Raw genomic sequence first — 23,334 nt, forward strand, 5'->3', positions numbered from 1 at the left:
ATATATTGGAAATACAGTGAATTCAACTATTTTTTTCCTCTTATAAGGAACTTTCCTTTTTTTTCTTTTTTTTTAAATTTTAAAATAAAGTTTATTTAAGAAACATTCATTTAAAACATTTAAAAAACAAACTAACATATAAACAGATATATATACATATGTACATTTTGCAGCAAAAAGTTGAGTAATGGTTACACATTTTTAAACATTTTTTTAACATTTTTTAACAATGACGTGATCTGCCTTGTTACAATACCTTCTTTGTTCTTTCAATGCCTTAGTTTCACAAAATGCTTTATGATTAAACGCACGTCTTCAATAACTTTATAGCTTATCCAGTTGTCAAATATTGCCTTTTCTTTAACCATTCATACCAGTAATTCCATGTTTTATAGTAATCACTATCTTGGTTATTTTTTAGTAGTTTAGTTAGGCTATCCATCTCTGTGCACTTGTGAATTTTTTTGATGACCATCTCCTCTGAAGGGGTGGTAGACAATTTCCAATTTTTTGCATAGCTTATTCTAGCTGCCGCTATAATGTGTAAAATTAAATATTGGTATTTTTTTTCCATTTTTGAATCACCCAGCAAGAAAGTTTCGGGTTCAAGTTTTACTTCTTGTTTAGTTATATTTAAAATCCAATTTTTGATATTTTTCCAAAACCTTTGCGCAAATGGACAGGTCCACCACATATGAAAATATGTTCCCTGGATGCAGTTACACTTCCAACAGTTTGGGGGGAGGTTCAGGAACATCTTAGCCAGTCTCGCAGGTTGCAAGTGCCAACGATACACCATTTTACAGAGGTTCTCTTTATACGAGGCCAACATAGTTAATTTGTAGTTTGTTTCCCAAATATGTTCCCACTTGTTTAATTCAATACTGTGGCCCACATTTTTTGCCCAAATTATCATGTACTGTTTGACTGTTTCTTCTTTTAGTTTATAATCCAATAGATATTTATATATTTTACTAATCATCTTCTTTTCCTCTCCTTGCCAAATTTTATCTAATTCTTGGTAGATCATGTTAAAGCCAAATTGTTCTTTATCTTTTTTGTAGTGCAATTGTATCTGCGCATAGGGTCACCATGGTATCTCTTTTCCTAAAATTTGTATTTGATTCCTAGCTTTTAACTCTCCATTTTGATGTAATAAATCTTTATATTTTACAATATTGTCAAAATCTAAGACATTTGGATGTGTAAATGCCTCCATTGTGGATAACCACAGTGGGACCTTGAAATAATGTACTTTTATTTTTTCCCAAATATTTAGTAACACATTCCTTATATAATGCCTTTGAAAGTGGTGTTTACTCTTTCCATCCCACATAAATGCGTGCCATCCAAGTTGGAGATCAAAACCCTCTAGTGTTAAAATCCTTTTGTTTATCAAATTAACCCAGTCTTTAAGCCAAGTTACTATCGCAGCATAGTAATATATTTCAAAATCTGGAAGACTAAAGCCTCCTTTCTTTCTATCATCTTGCAATAATTTATAATTTATTCTGGGTTTTTTCCCTTGCCATATAAATTTGGATATATGTTTATTAGTTCTTCAAAAAAACTTTTTTCCAACTTGATTGGCACCGTCTGAAATAGAAACAAGAATTTTGGCAGAACGTTCACTTTTACTAATGCAATACGGTCTAATAGAGATATTTGTAGTTTAGCCCAATTATCTAAGTCTTTAAATATTTGAATTGTTAATTTATCGTAATTATCTTTTTTAATTGATGAGCACCTAGCTGTCAGCCATATCCCCAAATATTTTACTTTATTTACCACCTGTATCCCTAATTTTTTTTGTTAGTTCTTCCTTTTGTTCATTTGTACAGTTTTTTGTTATCACTTTTGTTTTTTCTTTATTAATTTTTAACCCTGCAACCTTTCCATATTGTTCTATTTCTTTCACCAAAATAGGTGTCGTTTCCAGGGGATCTTCCACTATAAAAGCCATATCGTCAGCAAATGCTTGAAGTTTGTACTCCTCTTTTTTAACTTTTAAACCCCTGATCTCTTGGTTTTGTTGGATTTGTACCAATAGTGTCTCTTCTGCTAATATATAAAGTAGGGGAGCCAATACATCCTTGTCTTACACCTTTGTTTATCCTTATATTATCTGTATTTTCCCCATTTATTAATATTTTTGTGGTTTGGGTGTTGTATATTGTTTTAATGAATCCTAAAAAAATTTCACCAAATTCATGCCTGTCAATTGTTTAATAAGAAAATTCCAATTTAAATTGTCAAACGCCTTCTGAGCATCTAAAAACATCAGTGCCATTATTTTAGTTGAGTGTACTTCATAGTATTTTAAAACATCCATAATTATTCTTGTATTTATCTTCATTTGTCTATATGGCAAAAACCCATTCTGGTCAGTATGGATAATCCTACTTAATATTTTCTTTAATCTTTCCACTAATATTGTCGCCAAAATCTTGTAATCTACGTTTAAAAGTGATATTGGCCTATAATTTTGAATTTTTTGTGTGGGTCTGACTGCTCTTTGTGAATAAGGTTATATAAGGTCCATGATTTTGGTATATTAGCATTATCCAAGGCTTCATAATATAAGTCTGTCATTAATTCCTCCAATAACTCTTGGAACTCCTTATAGAATTCAGATGGAATTCCATCTGGGCCCGGGGTTTTATTTAGTTTTTGGGCTCCAATTGCCTTTCTAATTTCTTCTGTGGATATTTTATTATTTAAAATACATTTCTCTTCATCCGTAATTTCCGGTAAAATTTTTTCTTCCAAATATTGGTTAATAAGTTGTTCTAGTACTTCTTCTTGATTGTATAGATTTGTAAAAAAGTCCTTGGCAATATCTTTCTTTTCCTTAGTCTGGGTACATACTTTCCCTTCTTGGTCTTGGAGAGCTACAATCGTTCTTTTTCCTTGTTCTTTTTTTATTTTATGGGCTAACCATCTCCCTGGCTTATTTGCATTTTCAAAATAATTTTGTTTTACTAATTTAACTTTTCAGGCCAAGTTTTCCTACATACTTAAATTTATCTTATGTTTTACCAAATCTATTTCTTTACTAATATTTTGATTATTTGCATCATTAATATTTGCATTATTTCCTTTCCTTTCCACTTAATTTGAATAGGGTTGTGATCAGCCCATACATTTGGCAAAATCTCAATGTTTTCAATGTTTTCCATTAAACCTGGGTCCATCCAAATCTGATCTATTCTAGACCAAGAATGATGGGGATTGGAAAAGAAAGCATATTGCCTTTTGGTTGGATATAGTTCTCTCCACACATCCTTTAAGTTTAGTTCCCTTAGCATGTTATTAAAAGACGATGGGAATAGTCTCCTTTTATTTTTTATTTTTTTTGGAACTTTTATAGTCTTTATCCTAGTCTGAAATAGCATTTAAATCTCCTATAATACATACTTTTGAATATTCCTTTTCTACTATCTTATGATGGAGTTTATTATAAAATTCTTTTTGATTTGTAATAGGGGCATATACTGTAACTAACAAGGTCTTTTTCTGATTTAATATTATTTCTATGAATAACATTCTTCCATCATCACCCTTATATACTTGTTTGTGTTGCAGCCAATCTTTTATATATACCACAATACCCCTTTTTCTTTGATTTGAAAGAGCCCAATACATTTTTCTCAAATTAGTATCCTTTAGGAGGTCTGCCTGTTTGTCTATAATATGTACCTCTTGTATACAAGTTATATCTGCATTTTGCTTTTTAAGTTTTTCAAATGACTGTTTTCTTTTTAATGTTGAATTTAAACCATTGATATTAACTGAGAATAAGGTAATTTCTCTGCTCATATTACTGTCTATGTAGTGTTTTTTATTTCTTTCCTTGTTCTGGGTTCTCTTGTACTTGGTCTGTTGTTCTTATCTTCTCTAAGTTTCTGAGATTCTGACTGTGGTACGGGTTCTTTCTCTTCAGATAATTGTTCTTCCTGGCTTCTTGTATTTAAATCTTCTCCACTTTCACGTTCTTCTTCAGGTCCCAGATATTGTTCACGAAATTGATGTGCTTTCTCTATTGTGTCGATTTTGTATTTTTTATCCTGCCATGCTACTAGGAGCCCTTCTGGGGTGAACCATCTGAACGATATACCATTTTTAATTAACTGAGATGACAAAAACTGGTAGCCCCTTCTTTGCTCCCTAACTCTCCTAGGTATTTGCTTCAACATTACCACTTCATGATCTTTATATATCAGTGGCTCATCTCTGGTCTGGTCGTATAGCATGTCTTGTATCGTCTTTCTCGCGAATCGGATGTGGACTTCTCGGGGTAGTCTGTGTCTTCAGGCGTAATGCGTGTGTACTCTGTAGACCTCATCAATGTCATTTTCAATTTCGTGTTTGTCTTTCTGTAGGGCTGTTGCTATCAAATTCACCATTATTTCACGTAGATCTTCCTTTTTATCTTCAACAACATTCTGGAATCTCAAATAAAATGATGCTTTTTCTAATTCTATATGCACCACAGAATCCCGAAATTCACAATATAAAACTTTCCAATTTTGTTCCGATTCCTCTAATCTCTTTTCTACCACCTCAGTTCTTGCCTCTACTGTGTTTAATTGTTGTTCATTTTTTGTCATTGTCTCCTGGATCTTTCCGATTTTACTATCTAAATTTTGTATGTCATTCTTCACTCCTCCTATTTCCGTTCTCATTTCTAATTTCATGTCTTCGTGATTCCTCGCTATCAGTTCATGGGTTTTTACCATCATTTCCTGCATCATGGCAAGCGTTGACTGTACTGCCTGCAAACTTTGGGCAGAACTTGTCTTTTCCGCCAATAACATTGCGTCACTCGATCTCTGTCCCAGAGGTGAAGATGTCGCTGTTGTAGGTTTCTTCCCTGATTTTACATTTGTAGTTATTGTTGCCATTTTAACTATTTGTAGAAGCTCTCTCCAATCTACCATCAATTATCCTAGTAGAGTTATATTGTCTTCTCCTTTAAATACCGTGCACATATTTATGCATATGTTGTTAAATAAAAATTTTCTATTATAGGTAATCCTAGACAGATCTTATTTCAATTTCTTAAGTGGTCAAATATTCTAAGGTTTAGAGATTTAAATATTAACCCAATATATATTTAATTAATCCACTATAAATACGAGTAAGTAAATACTAATATGTTTAACCAGAAGAACATCAAATCTATGTAATCGCGAAAATTTTGTAAATAGTTAAAGCACCCAGCTAATTAATATATTTAAATATCTGGATTTATCTTTGTTCTTTAAGGAGATATATTTAATCAAAGTGAGTAATTCTAATTTCTTTTTTTTTCCTTTAGATTTCTTGTATAATGCTTTTATTTTCTTTCTTAAAAACATGGAGTAGGTTTCAAACACCAGAAGTTCTTCATCTGGCCAAATTTCCGGATTACCACAAGCGCCCACTCCGACCATTCAAGGAGAGGGGAAAAAAAGGCAACCTCCCCGGGCGTTCCGCACACTTGGAGCTGAAAGTCAGGGAAGACCACTCAAGCAGGTTGCTAAGCAATCTGTTCACGCTCGGCCCTTCTTACCCTCCCTCTTTTGTATTCGCCCATACGGAACGCGTTTCACTCGATTTGAGCCGCCTGAAGGTCCGTCGCTGCGATGCATTCTGGTCTTCGGCAATATGGCTGCCTCCTTGGTGTGCTGCTGAGGAGAATTTGGCTCTCCGGAACAGTTTCCTTCAGCTTCCCAAACCCCGCTACTTGGGGAACTTGTCCGCGAAGAGGAACCACCAGCTGCCCGAGTCGGGGAACATAATGGGTCGCATTGGGCGCCCGTCGCTGCAGCCGCGCAAAAAGCAGGCACCTCCGCGGGGGTAGGACGATTACTCCCCTCTGGCCTCACGCTGTCGGAAACGGGCCCAGAAGGGAGAGTCTTATCGCTTGGTCTGGAGTGATTCCCCCGAAGGGTGAACTTGTCGGCGGCGAGCTGCTTTCCGAGAACAGATACAGTCAATCCTGGAACAGAGAGAGGTGCCTGCGGCCAAATCGTTCCTTTCTTTCCGAATTCATCCCGTTGGCTTCAAAAACGGGAGATGAAAGTGCAAGCCTGTCCTTGGTAGCTGCGCCGTGCCAAGAATCCCGCGCTCAGATTCTTCACGTCTGAATCCAGATCCACTCCCTGAGGTTCACAGTATATTCTGACGTCCCATCAAAAATTAAGAAAAGAAATCCTTGCCTTAACGAGAGTATATGTTGAACTGCACTGCCAGAGTGGCTTTAGAAGTGATAATTTATCCGACTCTCCCAACTTGGATACCCCTGATTTCTCAACTTCTGCTTTTCTTGCGGTTTCTCTACAGCATGTAGTGCAAGGCATCAGCTTTATTCTGAGCAAGAGAGCCAAGTGTGGCATTCACTGCAGCGTTTCCACTTTAGTTCTGATTCAAGTGCTCTGCTTTATAGAAAGCCATGTTTTCTATCTAAAAAATACTTTTAGACTGATCATATCAAAGTTCATTTCAAGTGTGCATTGTCTGATAGTCTTCTCCTAAACTAAATCATTGTATTGTGGGCAGGAACTTTTTTCAATAAAAAGAGTTATCTGTGATCACACTAAATCTCTTGAATATTGAGATAATATCCTGCTTCTGAAGAGGGATAAAAAAGATCCATGTGCACATCTGTGATCATTGTTTCATCTAGACAACAATTGATCATTGACTACTAGATAGTTTTCCCTTGTATAGTGATTACATTACTCTCTGAGATTACCCATTCTGCCCAGGAATTTCCCAGCTGCTGTACTGGGAACATTGTCATACAATTTAACAATAACATTCATGCATCTATTTTGAAAAAAGCATCTTATAAAACGTAAAGCTAAACAACAACTAACATAGTTACTTCTATTAAAACATTTCCTTGGAGTAGTGATTTTTCCTCTACTGGTTAAGGCTGATCTCTACTCTTCCTGATGGAGTCTGATATGCTGCAGTCACCCCTCCTGGGCCTTGGGGAGGAAGATGAGTCAGACATGACTGACTGGAATTTGCCTTTGGCCTTTATGAAGAAGAGGCACTGTGAGAAAATTGAGGGCTCCAAATCACTGGCTCAGAGTTGGCGGATGAAAGACCGGGTAATGATCTCTAGCAGAAGCTTTTATTTGGAAACAAAAGAGATTCTCTTACTGTGATTAATTTGAGTTATACACCTTGTCCTTAGTGAAGTCACAAAGTTTTTCTAACCATGGGATTTCTTTAATCTTGAAAGTTTGTTAAATTGCTACAGTGCATGCCAATAAACAAATCATGAATGCAGTTAAGATAGATTTAAGTAGTTTGTACTTTGTCTTTTAAATAATAAATATATTTAATAATATGATAATTTACTGTTTGGAAAATTATCTGGATGGAGAATATCAGTGAAGGTATGTCAAGCAGTTTGCATTTCTGATAAACCTCATTGCTTAATTTTGTTAGCCGTACATTGAACACCATATTGTATTTATATTTTTAATCAAGACCGGATTCCATTAATAATACTACAGAAATTGGAAGGGCTGTATATTTTGACAGCTTTAGAATATTAGGAGACCTTGGATAACATACATTGCTTTTGAAAGTGATATTACACTTACAGTCTGCATGTTAGCTCTTATGACATATTTTATTTTATTTTAATTTAAGATAATTTATATGGCCGCTAAACTCTCAGTAATTCTGATTTACAGAGATAAAAATCTCATATAAAAACAATAAAAAACAATACCCTGCCCTCCTGGCAACAACAGTCAGATAAACCACTTGATGGGCTTCATCCCACTCTGGCTTCCCTTGGTCCGTTGTCAAAATCAGGTCTTAAGGTCTTGCAAAAGAATGTCAAAGTAAGGGTCAATCTTATTTCTGTGGGGATGATGTTCCACAGGGAGTGAGCTATCTTCTTGGGTCCTACTAGCTGTACCTCGTTACAAGAGTGGACCCATAGCGTTCCTTGCCTCCCCACTCTGGTTAGGTCAGGTAGATATGACTGGGAGAAGACCATCCTTAAATAACATGTGACAAATTAATTTGTTTCATTTGAAGTCTTTAGAAGTGGAATTATCAGCTAACCAATCAAAACATCCAACAGTAGTTTAAAAAGTGATCCAATGAGATAAGTAAGTTTTATCAGTGATGTAACTTTGGGCTTTATGTTTTTGTTTGCAATGTTGTGAAAATTAACTGGCTGACTAGGTTTACAGTCTGCATACCTGGTTTTTTTTTTCCCCAAGTCCTATGTTTTCTGTTTAATAACAGAAAGCAAATGGTTATACTGACAAGACAATACTTTGTCTATTTGTCCAAATATAATCTAGTCCTTCATTGTGGTGCCAGATTGTAGTTGATTACACTATTGTACAAGTGCCTAGGAGACCCTCTTTTCTGGTGCACAATATTATGCAAATGGGCTATCATTGCAATAACAAAGTCAATTAGAACTTTGTATATAGCAAAATCTGTCTTATATTGTGGCCCAAGTACAGCTTGCCATTGCAAATACTTTAGAAAGGAACTTGCAGCAGTTTTGCAGTGAGTGCTCAGGACAGATCAAAGTAGCAAACAGAATTTGGCTCTATAATCCAGAAGCATTACCTAGCTGTAATTGTTGCTTATTTAAATTTATATGCTATTTCTCAGTTGTTTCTTGCCATGCAGCTTACCAGGTAATATTTATTTTTAAATTTGTCTGTGTTATGCTAAACTTAATTTTAGCAAGATGTGAATGAATTTAAGTAGTTTCATTTTGTGCTTCCATGTTCTTCCTCTCCTCCCATCTCACAATGAAGAGTCAGGGACAAGGAATGTTTAATTTATCTTCTGGTTAATGAAAAGACACACAGCTTCTTGTGTAGTGTTTAATTAGTTTCAAATGAGCTTTCAACCATCTGTATTCAAGATTAGCTACAATTCCAGTTGTGGGCAGAACCAAAAAGTGAATGTTTCTCAATTCCTTCCTATTCCAATAGAAAGATGGGGAGAATCCACATATTCAGGAAGAGGCTTGATTTATACATATACATACACCTCTTAATAAATATCCAAATAGTGTCAGGCCATGACCTGCATCCTCTGGGTATTTTATTTAAGCTTTCCATTCCAACAAGTGGGATTTATTTTTGAGAAAATACCTTTTGGATCATATGAGAGAAATGATATAACTGTCTTTGAGTCCTTTCGTGCAGTCACTATTTCAACTATGTAGCAACAATACTGCATGGCAGCCTGCAAATCTCTTCACCTTCCTCTTCTTGAATTGGACGGTGTTCCTTCCAGCTTTCCAGTAGAGTAATTCTAGAAAGGGCAACTAAACATCACCCCACCACTTTATCTTTTCTTGCTGTATTTGTTTTTTGAGGTAAGAAAAAAGACACAATAGGTCATTATGTGAGGCAGGCATTATAGCACCTTAATCTCAAAAGGGGAGGGGAAATCAGGATGAGATGGGAATGGCTATCAATGGGCAGATGCTAATCCTGCAGTATCACTGATTTTTTGGGGGGCTAGGAGCTGAATGTCTCAAAAGTGCTTTTTCAGGAGTTATCTGAACTTTCTTGTTTTTTCTTTGAAGATGTTTCGTTTCTCATCCAAGAAGCTTCTTTGATTCTGACAGGGTAATGGGGAATGGAAGGATTTATATTCCTTGCAGACAGCTGGTGATTTGCATCAGTTTAGAGGGTTCTTGAAGCACTTGGAGGTTTATCTGTGTCCTCAGGGTCACCTGAGTAGTGCTCCTGGTTCCTGTAGTCTGCAATTATTTTGCATTACCTGGATGACTGAAAATTTCTATAGACTTTTAGCTATACAATTTGGGATGAACATCCTTTGAATGGTGTGGGAGTAGGGATGGATTTCCAGAGAAAAAAGTTGCAGACTACAGGAACTAGGAGCACTACTTGGGTGACCCTGAGGACACAGGTAAACCTCCAAGTGCTTCAACTGATGCAAATGACCAGCTGTCTGCAAGGAATATAAATCCTTCCATTCCCCACTATCCTGTCAGAGCTGAAGAAGCATCTTGGATGAGAAGCAAAACGTCTTCAATGAAAAAACAAGAAAGTCCAGTTGACTCCTGAAAAAGCACCTTTGAGACAACCAAGACCTGGATGACTGAGAATCTCTACAAACTAGGAGTTGAACTGATTAATTTCTGAAGTTGATTGTCTGAGCACAAGAAACCACATGGCATGCAGAGATATATAAGGGCCTTTCATCATTATATATGAGATGCTTTCTTAAAATTTTGCTAATACAGAGTCCTTGACTTACAATGATTCATTTAGTGTGTTCAAAGTTGCAAAAAATGGAAAAAAATGGCATGATCAGTTTTCACACTCATGGCAGTTGCAGCATCATGTAATCAAAATTCAGCCACTTGGCAACTTGGTATGTATTTGTAAGAGTTACACTGTCCCAGCTGATACATGACAAAGAAAGTCAAGGAGGAAGGAAGTTTAAAACAACTGTGATTCACTGAGCAACTGGGAAGAAAGTTTGTAAAATTGAGCAAACCCCACTTAACAATTATCTTGTTCAGCAGTGGAAATTTTGGTCTCAATTGGGGTCGTATATCGTGGACTACATGTAAATAATTTTAGTAACAAGAAAATTGAAGCTATTTGAATAGATTTTTCAATGTCTTACTGGTTGTGAGAAAATCTATATTTAAAGGAACTCTAATAAATCTGACTAATTGTAATATATTTACTACCAGAATTCTGTAATGTCATGAAGGGTTTATTCTTCCCAGCATGCTCCATGGCATTTGTAGAGTATCAAAATGAAACTCCTTTGATCTATTATTTATTCAAAGTTTTTTTTTATAGACAGTAGGAAATGTAGAATTAAATCTCAGCTCTACTAGCTCATTAAAACTAGAGTCCTGAATGTGTTGGATTTTAATTTACAAATGGCTATTGAAATAAGAATTGAGCCACATTTGCTCTGGTTGATTTCTAAAGCATATGGGAAAGAAAAATCTCTGCAATGTTTTTATTTTAACAATTTTTTATTCTTGTTGCTTCATTATCCACTGAAGGTCACCCAGATAAATGAGGTGTTTTGATAAACAAAATAACCACCCAGAAATTGAAATTTCTTAAGTAGATACAAGTAGTTCTCAACTTACAACAATTCATTTAGTGACCATTCAAAGTTATAACAGGACTGAAAAAGTGACTTATGACCATTTTCCATATTTACAACCATTGCAGCATCCCCATGGTCACATCAAAATTCAGATACTTCAGTTCATATTTATGATGGCCGTGTCCCAGGGTCATGTGATCAACTTTTGAAACCTGACAAGCAAAGTCAATGGGGAAACCAGATTCACTTAACAACCATGTTATTAATTTAACAACTGCAATGATTCACTTAACAACTGGCAAGAAAAGTCATAAAATGGGCAAAACTCATTTAACAAATGTTTCACTTAACAACATACATTTTGGGCTCATTTGTAGTCCTAATGCAAGGACTACCTGTGCTATACTTCCAATGGAAAGCAAAACTATAGAAATGACTATAAAGTAATAAAACTTTTTATTTAAGCGACACAGTCTTTCTGTATTAATGGATAGATTTATTGGCAATTTCAAAAAAAAATACAGGTAGAACTTTATCATTCCCAAGGATTATTGCTGGGTATTATGATCAATGCTTCTAATTTGGTTTTAGTGGTTGAGGAGGAAGGATGCAGTTTTTGCTATATTTTGTAGTAGGATTGTATATATTTAAGTTTGACTCAGTGGGAGAAGTTTGCTTTATATCAGTGCTAAGGAAAGAAGCCCAACTACTTTTCCACTTCACTGCATTCATATTTTAAGGGATTAAATGCAGGGCCATTTTCTTTTCATTGGTCCTTGTCTTTTCTCTTGATTAATTCTGTGGAGAAGATCATGCAACGATTAAGAACAGGAACTCAGATGTATAGGAAAGAAACCTGTGAATAAGTTGTCAGTGTATTTGTTTCTTCTTATAAGGGAATTTAATGGTTTTAAAGTGTACTTAGTTCAGATCCTAAGGGTAGGTGAGACAAGGGTAAATAACATGGAAAAGTAACTTAAGTAGTTTGATATAATGTTATAGGTGCTAATCTGCAAGAAAGTGTCTGTAGTGTATTTACATTAAGAAAAAATCATTTTCAAACACTTGCTTTAATTGTGAAAGCACCTTAAATAAAAACAAGATCAGTAAAGTATGGTAAACATTACTGAATTATGGAACTCACCACTGAGGAAAGTTTGGTTGGCCTCTGTTCTGTTTTGTTTTAAATGACATTTGAAGATATGCTTCTGCACCTTCCTCAGTTGGGAGGTGAAAGTTATCTTAACTGCTGAATGCGATATATCAGTGCTTCTTCAATTTGTTCCCCTCAGAGAATGTGTCTTTACTCATTTTTTACTAGTTTTCTCATATTTAATTCTGTTCATGCTTCTGAATGTCAGTTTTAATGATATTTTGTAATCGCTGTACTATTATCCAATTCACTAGTTTTCTTAAAGGAAACTCTTCCACTGGATAAACAGTACATCTTGATGTGCATAATCTCTCATGCATTTTCTATTTTGTTTTTTGTGTGCATGTGGGGGCAGAATATTTTTATCCCTATTGAAGCTTTGCTATCCCATATATCAGGTGTGCTCTATTATGTCATTTAGATACAGGTAGTCCTCGATGTACGACCACAACTGAGCCCAAAATTTATGTAGTTAAATGAAACATTTGTTAAGTGAGTTTTGCCCATTTTATGACTTTTCTTGCCAGTTAAGTGAATCTCTGCAGTTGATAAGTTAGTAACCTGGCTGTTAAGTGATTCTGGATTCCCCATTGACTTTGCTTGTCAGAAGGTTGCAAAGGGATCACATGACCCTGAGACACAGCAGAGGTCGTAAATATGAATCAGTTGCCAAGCATCTGGATTTTGATCACATGATCATGGGAATGCTGCAGAGATTGTAACTGTGAAAAATGGCCATAAGTCACATTTTCCAGTGCTGTTGTAACTTTGAACAGTCAATAAATGAACTTGTAAGGACTACTTGTATATTATCTTGGTTTTTTTTTGCCAAGGGAAACTTTAATTCCTTGCATCTTTCCAATGATATTTTTCCTTAGTGCTATATTTTTGTATTATCCTGTATCCCTGAACATCTAAAACATTGATGCAATTCAGTCATACTTTGTGGGCTTACGGAAAGGCTTTCTCTGGGATAGTGATTATTGGATCTTTTACTGGTCTTATTAAAACCTGGAAAAGAGGATGGCTGAAAATATTATCAGCTAGGAACACCTGCATATTCTTCCTTTGTCAGAAAAAGTGGGTAGCCAGCTGCTTTGTTTATTGGAAGGCTTTTAACAAGAGGAAGAAGAAATCTCGGCCTTACCAAACTTAGAAATAAATTGAGCGCTAAAGAAAAGATATATATATTTGACAGGATTTCTGTAACAATATGCCTTTTTCTATTTCAATAAATATGTTGAAGAAGCCTTTGTGAGAATCTTGCTTTTGGATCAGATGTCAAGAGATTGACATTAATCTCAGCAATTCCTCAATTTCCCTTACAAGGGAAGCTACTTTGCTGCCTGTTCGTGGCTGACTCCATGGCAATCTGGGAATACAGCTGAGTGCTGAAAGGCTACCAGTATTTTATTTCAGTATCAAAGATGCACAGATGAGTTAATGGACTATTGCTGTTACCCAAATGATGCAGCTATTTGAGCAACCTCAGCAATCAAATGTAGTTGTCATGGGTGTGCTTCCTGCCATTTCTACTCCTCTAATCGTGTTACTTCACTCTGTGGGCTCATTACCTGACCACTATGACATATCCCCAAACAGATGCAAGATTTTCATCACTCAGCTATAATTTTCCTTAAGAGCAAGTCTTCCACAGATTGCACTCAGGCGTGATTTATCCTTGCAGTCTTGAGAGATGGAGCTGCCAAAATGGCAATTCCTATTAGGGACAGTAATGATTCTCTAATGGACAACTCTTGTCAATTTCATACAGAAACTAAAAACTGCCTTTGATTATTCTGCCAGAAGAGATAATGTCCACGTTGTTTAGCCTAGATATGACAGCCATATCCTATAGAAAAAAATGTAGCAAGATCAATTAAAAAATGAGGGTGGGAGTGGGATAACATTTTTAAAAATGCAAGGAAAAAGGATTGGCAGAATTCTGACTTGAAGAATACAAGAGAGGATAATGACAGACATTCTGGTAATGGAGTATATTATGCCAAGGTGGGGTTATGTGAACCATTTTTTGCTCTTTGATGGGTTGATGATAAATGTCATCATCATTGTCCAATGTAGGATGAACACCTCTTCCACATGTTTTGAGCTTCTTTTGCCAATTGGGCTTGCAATACTTGCTGATGCTATCGATCCATCTTGTTTTAGGTCTCTCTTGTTGACACTTTTATCAAGTGGGATCCATTCTATGACTGCCTTGGTCCACCTGTCATTAGTTCTTCTTGCTATTTGACCAGCCGATTTCCATTTCAATTATTTTACTCTCTTGATATTATATACTTTCGTTCGATCTCTAATCCACGTGCAGGTCTTTCTAGCTTGCCTTGTGATGACAAGCGTGTATATTTCCATGGCTTTTCATCCTACTCGTAGGTCTTGTATTGATTCTGAGGTTAGTGCCCATGTTTCTCTGGTATATGTTAGAACAGGTAGCACATACTAATCGAATACTTTTGAAGCATAGGGAGAGATTGTTCTTGAAAATTATGCTTAGCTTGCAGAATGCCTACCAACCACATTTAACATGCCGTTCAATTTCCTTTATTGTATCACCTTCCATTGAGATCTGTTGGTCAAGGTACATTGTGGTCTAGTACAGCTAGTTCTTCTCCAGCTGTATTTTTTTCTTTCTTTGGTGAATTTATTAAACATAACCTGGCTCTTTTTCAGATTTATTTTAAGCCAAAATGGGAAATGTATGCATGTGAAAAAGAAGCTTATTGTATGTTGATTTAGATAAATCATATGATAAAGCAAATAGACTCAAATTTTGGAAAGTTTGTATGAATCTAGAGGTTAATTACTGAATATGTTAATAGCAGTATAGGATGGAAGTAAAATATTTGAGAACAAATAGAAATGTTAAATGAATAGTTCAATGTACTCAAGAAATGAGACAATGGTGTATGATATTCCCATGTTTCTTTAATATATTTATGGATAAATGTATAAGGAAATCCTAGGGTTATGTTAGGATTATGTTGGTTGATTGGAGAAGTCAATCTCTATCTTTGTGTGTAGATGATGTTGTGTTGTTGGCAGACAATCTGAATTATTTGCAATGAATATTAGATTGTATGATGCATAGAGGAATATGGATCTGAAAATTAAGCTGTCAAAAGACAAGACAGCTGTGTTTGATGGAGAAGATAGAATGAATATTTGCAAGTTATATATAAGTGGTAAAAAAAAACCAGAGTAAGTGGATTCATTGGTATACCTTGATAGAATGCTGATTAAAAATGGGAAAAATGGAGGGACACATTTTAAGATATGCAAATGCTGTTGGAATGGTAGTGGATATTTCTGACCAGGTATAAAAAAATGCTTCTGAAAAGAAGTGCAAATGGCTGTGTATAACTGTGTATATTTCCTACTTCATTAGATGTGAGAATTGAGTATTGTCACAAGAAGCTTAAACATTGGGGAATGGGTTAGTTTTGAAATATGAAAGATCAAAGTTATAGAGTCAAGAATGAATGGGTGCTGAACTGAATTCAAAAGTGAGTGACTGCTGTGTAAGAAATACATTGAGATATTTCCCCATACAGGGAGAATAAACAAAGAGTATTGTTTATTGTTATTGTTGATTGTTGTTTAACAATGGCAAAACAAATATATGGAGGAAGAATGACTGCTTTGAGAAAAGGGAAAGACTTAGAAAGTGGCTTTTTTATTAGATCCTCAGACAGACAGACAAGAAGTTTAAAGAACAAATTGGTATAACCAATAACATGAAAACAAGGAGAAGGATACAAACTAATGGAGAGGCATAGTGTATGGTATTAGCGTAAAGTAGATTTAAAGTAGATTTAACAACTTTGTTGTTTTGTTTTCTTCTGTTTAGTCTTTTTCTGTACTTTATATAACTCTGTTTACCCTGAAAGGGAATAGTGTGATTAATATACTGTATGTGTGTGTGTGTGTGTATGTGTGTGTATGTATGTATGCATACATACATACATACATACATACATATAAAGTACACAGTCACTATAGCTTTTGTGTGTGCTGAGTTTATATCCTGCCTTTTTATCAGTCTGATAATCAGGGAAGCTTACAATGATAAAAAAAGGTTAAGCTAAAATCATAAGTATCACGATTAAAATTCTGATTAAAATTCTGATAAAATAAATGGACAATTAAAGGTTTTCAGAAGATTTATTTTTCTTCCATTCAGTTGTGCCTGACAAGTCCCTGCAGTTTTTTTTGTCAAGGTTTCTTGGAAGTGGTTTGCCCTTGCTGCCTGTCTGGGGTTGAGAGAAAGTGATTGACTCAAGGTCACGCAGCTGGCTTTCTCACTAAGGCAGACTAGAACTCACACTCTCCCAATTTTTAGTTTTTCTTAACCCCTACACCAAGCTGGTTTTATATGTTTCCATCAACTGCTAAACACTGGGAGATTCTCGGCAAACATTTCATAATTGGGACCTGTACAAGACAAGCTAGTTTTCTAGATGAGCCTTCGGGAGGGGGTTATCTTCAAAATGGCCTTTCCTTTTGGAACTACTAAGATCTTTAGGGGGGGGCATCTTAAATTTTCAAAAATTCAAAATGTTTAGGTATATATGATCTTAAATATTATTTATTGACAGTGCAATAAGCTGTGGTTAAATAAAATAATGTATTAATATTCAGATGGCTGAATTGCAAAGGAGGGGTTTACAAATGATAAACTGATAGAATAGTATCACTGATTTAAAATCATAGCTTCATTCTCTCTTCTTTTTTTTCTGCATTGCAATGTTTCTGCAGTTGTGATTATAATTTTCCTTGCTTTCTCTTGGTTGGTCCAAGTCTCTAGATATTTGCAATGAGGGATGGCAATTTAGAAGCTCTAAATAGTTTTAATATCCCCATGATATTTCAGGAATGGGTGAATATGAACTTGTGTAAGGGTAATAATAAAACATTATTAATGTAATTAATAATTTCCTCTGACAATGTGTCTCCTCTAGGATCATATTTGTTATTTAAGAATGATGTTTCAGGTATGTAATTACAGATAGTGAGTAAGATGCAGTCTTTCTTATAACCTTTTGATTTAATGAAGTGCACGTAGTCCTTGACTTAATGACTGCAATTGGGACTGGAACTTTCATCACTAAGCAGTGTGGTTGTTAAGTGAGTCGTGATTGCGCCCAATTTTATGATTATTTTTGCTATGGTTGTTAAGTGAATCACATAGTTGTTGAGTGAATCCCATGGCTGTTGAGCGAATCTGGTTTCCCCCATTGATTTTGCTTGTCAGAAGCTGGCCTGAGAGATCGCACATGGTGACCATATGACTCTGGGATGCTGTGTAAACACATGCTGGTTGCCAAGGAACCCGAATTGCAATCAGGTGACTATGGGGAAGCTGTGATGATCTTAAGTGCAAGGACTGGTAGTAACTCACTTTTTTTAGCACTGTTGTAACTTTAAATAGTCACTAAACAAATGTTGGTAAGTTGAGACTACCTGTACAGTTCTTATGTGACACTATCCTTTTTGCAGAGTTGAGAATGATTAGCAAGAGGTAGAACCTTCAAAGTCCTGGATGAATTGCATGTTCTGATGCATTTTTCATATAGTCGTTGGCAATTCCCAACATCCTTCTTAAATTATTTTTATTGTTTATGTTTCTGCAGTCCCCATACCTTACTGTGGACCCATATTTATTACTTCAGTCTAAAGAAGTTGAGTCACTGTGGAGGAGTAAAATTCATTAGTTTTTAAACTTGTGGGAAACATCTGAAATATTCATAACCCTTATGAATATTTTCAAAATAGTTCAGTTATAGTCTGAAGAATTGTCAGATTATGGAAAAAAGCAAATGGAAAATGTATATTCAAGTATGATTTGAATCTTCATTTTTGCTCCTAAATTAGTAGTACCGGTCCATAAAGAGTTTTTTTTACTAAATCTATTCATTTTGCCATTTACTAGGAAAAGAACTATTAATTTTGCTGTTTATTAGAAACTTGCTTTAGATCTATGCTTGAACATTGTTCAGTTTAAAATAAAGTTGAGCTGAATCATATCAGAGAAATTAGAATTTTGTTGCACTAGGTAATCTAAGGTGGAAATTAAAGGAAAGATAAATTCATTTCATACTTTGTTGAACATAAACGTTAAAAACAAAAACAAGTACAACTAATAAGCTACAGTAGGAATCTAGCACATATTGTAATCATAGTCATGGTGAGAACTGACCTTTCAGGATACACGAATTATAGACTGCCTGCAGGGACACATGATTTATTAATATTTCCCATACTTAGTTCAAACCTGTGCTATTTTTAAAGTTCATCAGTGCAGAAATATTTTAATTTCTCTTAAATGAGACCTAAACTTCATGTAATTTTTTTTTACTAGAAAACTTTGGGAAATAACATAGGAAAAAAAGACATTATCTACACAGCACCTTAACCTTGTGGACTTTTATTTGGAAAAATATTATGTGATATGTTGGAATAACAATCAAAACTCTAAATTGGCTTATAAAAATTTAAAATCAGGACGATGCATAGAGTCACTTAATGGACTATCTCTCTTGAGTAAAACAAAAAATAAAACCCACAGAGAATGTGAGAGACTCATTTTATTGCTAAAGGATTTGCTTGTTTACTTGTTTAAGGCTTAAACTTGCAAGATAAAGTTGAGATGTATAAGCATACCAAGTTAAAATGGCAGCAATTGTATAAGATCTATCTGTACAATGCCAAGGTCCCAACAGTTTAGTAGTAATGATGATTTTTATCAAAATCTCTACATTTACTCTGATATGTAAAATTAATTGGGTAGTTTGGCTGGATCAAAACTGGGCTTTAACTTATGTAGGATCTTATTCTTTTTGTTTTTTTTTATAATTTAAAAAGTGATTCTACATTTTGTAACTGTCATTACAAACCCATAGTCTGACTTTGGATGTGGTGCTGCAAAGTCATGTTAGTAGAGATTGGTTTAGTGGAATTAAGCCTTCAAGCTTCTTATGTTAGCTTAACACTTGACAGGCAGTAAAGCTATGTTGGGAGCATTACTATAACAATTAAATCTAAATAATTAAAGTACAGTATTGGGCTTTATGAAATCCTAGGTCCAAAAGAAAAATGTGTTCAAAGCACACAATGAAATTTTAAATTATATTTTATTGCCTTTTAATGAATAAAAAAGGGCAAAAACACCAGGCTGAGATATACATTGTCAAAGAGAAGGAAAAACAACACATTAAAAGTGCTTTAACAAAGAAGTGAAAGAAATATGACAAAGCAAAAAAGCCATAAAAATAAACAATTAGGATTCTATGTATATTTGTCTAATGCAAATATTCAAATACATATATATTTCTATTACATTTATATAATCACTTTTTAACCCATTGTATTTTGTAGAAATGAGTCCCTTATTTCATTATATTTGTTTATATATAGCCTCTCTCTATATAGACTGTAGCAGTGATCCCCAACTTTTTGGGCACCAGGGACCGATTCCGTGGAGAGAGGTTTTCTAGGGCATGGTTCCATGTGTTGCCTGCATCCCACAGATGGGGCTATGCTGTGGACTGATTTCTAGCATGCTGCAACCCAGTGCCGGTCCATGGTCCACTTAACATATCCTGAAATATGGGTGATTTTTGACTTCACAGATTAGTCTTCATCAATTTTTCTTCCTCTACATGTGATAAACCACCATCCCATCAACCTAATTTTACTGTGGGGATGTTATCTTAAGAAAGTTGAGATAGCATTGAAAGGGCCTAAAAGTTCACCTAGACCTCTTTCCTTCTAAACCACTACTCCTGTTCTACCTCACCCAATAGGAGCTGAATCATATGCCTAACGGGCACTTGGGCTGAAATTAGTAACGTTGAAGTCTGCTGCAAATCAAGTGCTATCGATAAACTACCCATGTACTTTATTTCTATTATTTGAAACCTATTGCCAGTTGGGAGTACTTCTAGAGAAACAAATAGATCTGTATTCAAAAGTCAAGACTATTGATTTTCCAACTGCTGCATTTTTGCTACAGACAGCTCTGTGCTACTTTTTGTGCTTGAACTGTGAGCTCTTTTTAAAAATCTTTATTTGGTGCCAAGTTGTCTGTTTTCGCATGCCTATAATAATATCTGTGAGAGACAGAATGGCATTCAAAAGGTAGCTTATTATATTTTAACCTATTCAACTATAAACTTTTCCTGGATTGATTGCAAATTAAATATATATATAAAGTTTAGAATTTTCAGTCTTCTATTCTGAGCTGGATTATCTTCACAAAAAAGTATAACACTTTTCTCGATCTCTTCTTATTTTATTCGCTGCATCATTGCATCAAAGTCCAGAAGCCCTTCCAGAGAATGTGCCCAATGAATATGTTTAGAGAAAGGAAATGTTGCTCCTAAATGTTATCAATATTTGGTTCATTGTATTTGTATAAGTATATGCATGTATTTTCTTACCAAGACTACTTTTTCTGGAAAATTGCTTAGAAGTCTGGAAACCTTCCTTCTCAGCTTGTTTATACTTAAATTGTATTTGAACACACTGGAAGAAAGGGCCAGAAGGAGGGATGGATGAATGGATGGATAAAGAGAAGGGTTTCTGTTGATAAGAAAAAAGTTATTTATAAGGGAGTCAGTATGGAGTATTATGTTTGGAGAGGGAGAGAGCGTAGGAGGAAATAATGCTATTTGTCTTCAAGAACAATCAGCGAACTATTGCTTATCCTTCCTGGTTTGATATGTGATATTAAAAAAAAGCTTTTTTAAAAAAATACATAAAACTCAAGAATAGAAGATAAATATTGGCATGCACAGTGCTAGTAACAAATCAAGCACTTGAAATGAAATATGAAAAACTGAAATGATGTTAGGTTGCAAAAAGGATGTAATAAAAATGAGAGGGAAGAGAAGATTGTTTGGTGGCACCCTTTTTTCTACAAAAATTACTTTGTGCGTTCCAGTTTAATAAGGGGATCTCTCATGATAGGCAGATAGTTTTAATTGTAGGCTTTTAAGTATAGGCAGTCCTCAACTTACAACCACAATTGAGCCCAACATTTGTGTCATTAAGTGAAAAATTTGTTAACTGAGTTTTGCCCCATTTTACAGCTTTTCTCTCCATCTTTGTTTAAGTAAATCATTGCAATTCTTAAATTCATCACAGAGTTGTTAAGTGAATGTGGTTTCCCCGTTGACTTTGTTTGTCAGAAGGTCACAAAAGGGGAACACATGATCTCGGAACATCATAACTCTCATAAGTATGAATCAGTTGCCTAGCATCTGAATTTTGATCACGTGACCATGGGAATGCTGCAATGGTCATAAGTGTGAAAAATGGTCATAAGTCTCTTTTTTCAGTGCCGTTGTAACTTTGAACAGTCACTAAGTGAACTATTGTAAGTCAAAGACTACCTGTAGTATTTCTCAATATATTACTATTAATTGTAAGATGCTAATATTTTCTGGTGTTCTTTTAAGCCATTTCCTGCTCATTTTAATTTAACAAGACTGTTTAATAATTTAGTACAATATTCTAAACCAGAAGTAATTAGCCAGGTAGCCTTCAGATGTCCGTCCTCCCTCCCTCCCTGTTTCCTATTTTCAAGACCGCCGAATAGGCTGTTCGAAAAAGGACATATTGGTCATCTATGGAACTTCAAGGAGACTTGTTGTTTGTGGGTTGTATTGTTCACTTTGGTATTTCATATTTTTAATAATACTTTCTGTATCAAAATTTGATAGAAAGGCTGAGAAGATTTGAAAAAGTAAGAAGTTTTCTATATAATTCCTTTGTTGAATTGAATCCTGTTTGGAGAATGCTTTAGTTCCGCTGCTTAAAAGTGAATAGGACTCTGGCTTGATCAGAAGGGATAGACATAAGTGCAGGCAGTAGCACGTGGCTGTATTTAAAAGAAAAAGGTTGTAGGATTTATTTTGGTAAGAGTGTGGTTGCAAGTTCCTAATTAAGGTATTTTATATGTTTCATTATGCTCAAGGGAAGCACAAATGAGAAAATTTTAAATGAGACATAGTAGTATTTAATTTTCAAATGAAATTAATAACTAAACAGGGACCTGAATTCAGCATACAAGATCTATGTCTAGCATTTTATTCACAGGTCACCGTAATATCACATTTAGGCAATTTTCTCCTTTGCCCGGATTAATTTTGAGATTTTACATGGCATTCCTTGATTCTAGCAAAAAGCTCAGGATTAATCAGAACTGTTTTACTGGAATGCTCAGTAACAGTAATAATATATTACCACTTCAGGAAGAAAGGAAACTACAGATGCAAGCCACATCCTTTTTAATAAAGTGCTGTAGAATTTTAATCTCTGATGAGCACATCAGTTCGAATGAACAGATGTTGGTATTTTAAAAGTAATGGTTTTCATTTATACTTCTCATCCAATTTTAATCCTGGAGTTCAGAAACATAAGGGAAGATATTTGAAGCAGACTTATTCCTCACAATCCTTTCTTTAGACTCTTCTCGGATCAATTTTATTTTCTCCCTATTTTTTTTAAAGAAATAGTCTGCTAAATTTGAACATGCCTAAATGAATTTGCCCAGTTTTTAAGATCAAAATGGATGACTTTATGCCAGTCAAACTGTTTCACTCTAACCTACCCCACGTACATTCTGTGGTGTGGAAAATTAGGAGCAGGGAACGCAGTGTATACTATCTTGGGCTCCTGAATGAAACATGGGGTCAAGTAAAGGTAATTCTTGACTTATAAACAATCACTTAGGAAGTTATGACAGATCTCCCCAAAGGTATTTGCAACCCGGTTTTGTAGTTCCGATGGCCACCCTCCCCTGTGATCATGTAATCGTATTTTGAATGCTCGGTGTGTATTTTGGATTACTTATCCATGTGTAATTCATCTGCCTTGAAGATTACATTTTTGTAAGCTCCCAGAAAGAGAGAGGGTTGGCTATTGTTTGAGGTCCTGTGTTATCTCCAAAATGCTTTTCTTGAGAAAACGTTTACAATTCCTGTTGGTCTGCTGAACAGGTTACGCAGTTTAAACCACACTTTGTAATTTCTAACACAAGGATCTTTATTAAATGTAGTAAAAGGTTT

General features: G+C 35.0%; 1 protein-coding gene across 3 annotated transcripts in view; it reads left to right on the forward strand.

Moving 5' to 3' along the window:
• Positions 1–5,621: 5,621 nt before the first annotated feature.
• RPTOR (regulatory associated protein of MTOR complex 1) overlaps positions 5,622–23,334 on the forward strand; it is a 409,502-nt gene continuing 391,789 nt past the window's right edge. For 2 of the 3 annotated variants that reach the window (XM_026667262.2, XM_087955978.1), the window contains exon 1: positions 5,631–7,103. In XM_026667262.2, the coding sequence (XP_026523047.1) occupies positions 6,942–7,103 (162 nt within the window). In that variant the 5' untranslated portion in view covers positions 5,631–6,941. Of the gene's footprint in view, positions 7,104–23,334 lie in introns of all 3 variants that reach the window. The other variant, XM_026667263.2, reaches the window with a different exon arrangement.

The sequence above is a fragment of the Notechis scutatus genome, chromosome 2 (assembly GCF_049901735.1).
Source record: "Notechis scutatus isolate UNSWTSFEM ecotype Mainland chromosome 2, rNotScu1.2, whole genome shotgun sequence".
Lineage (NCBI taxonomy): Eukaryota > Metazoa > Chordata > Lepidosauria > Squamata > Elapidae > Notechis > Notechis scutatus.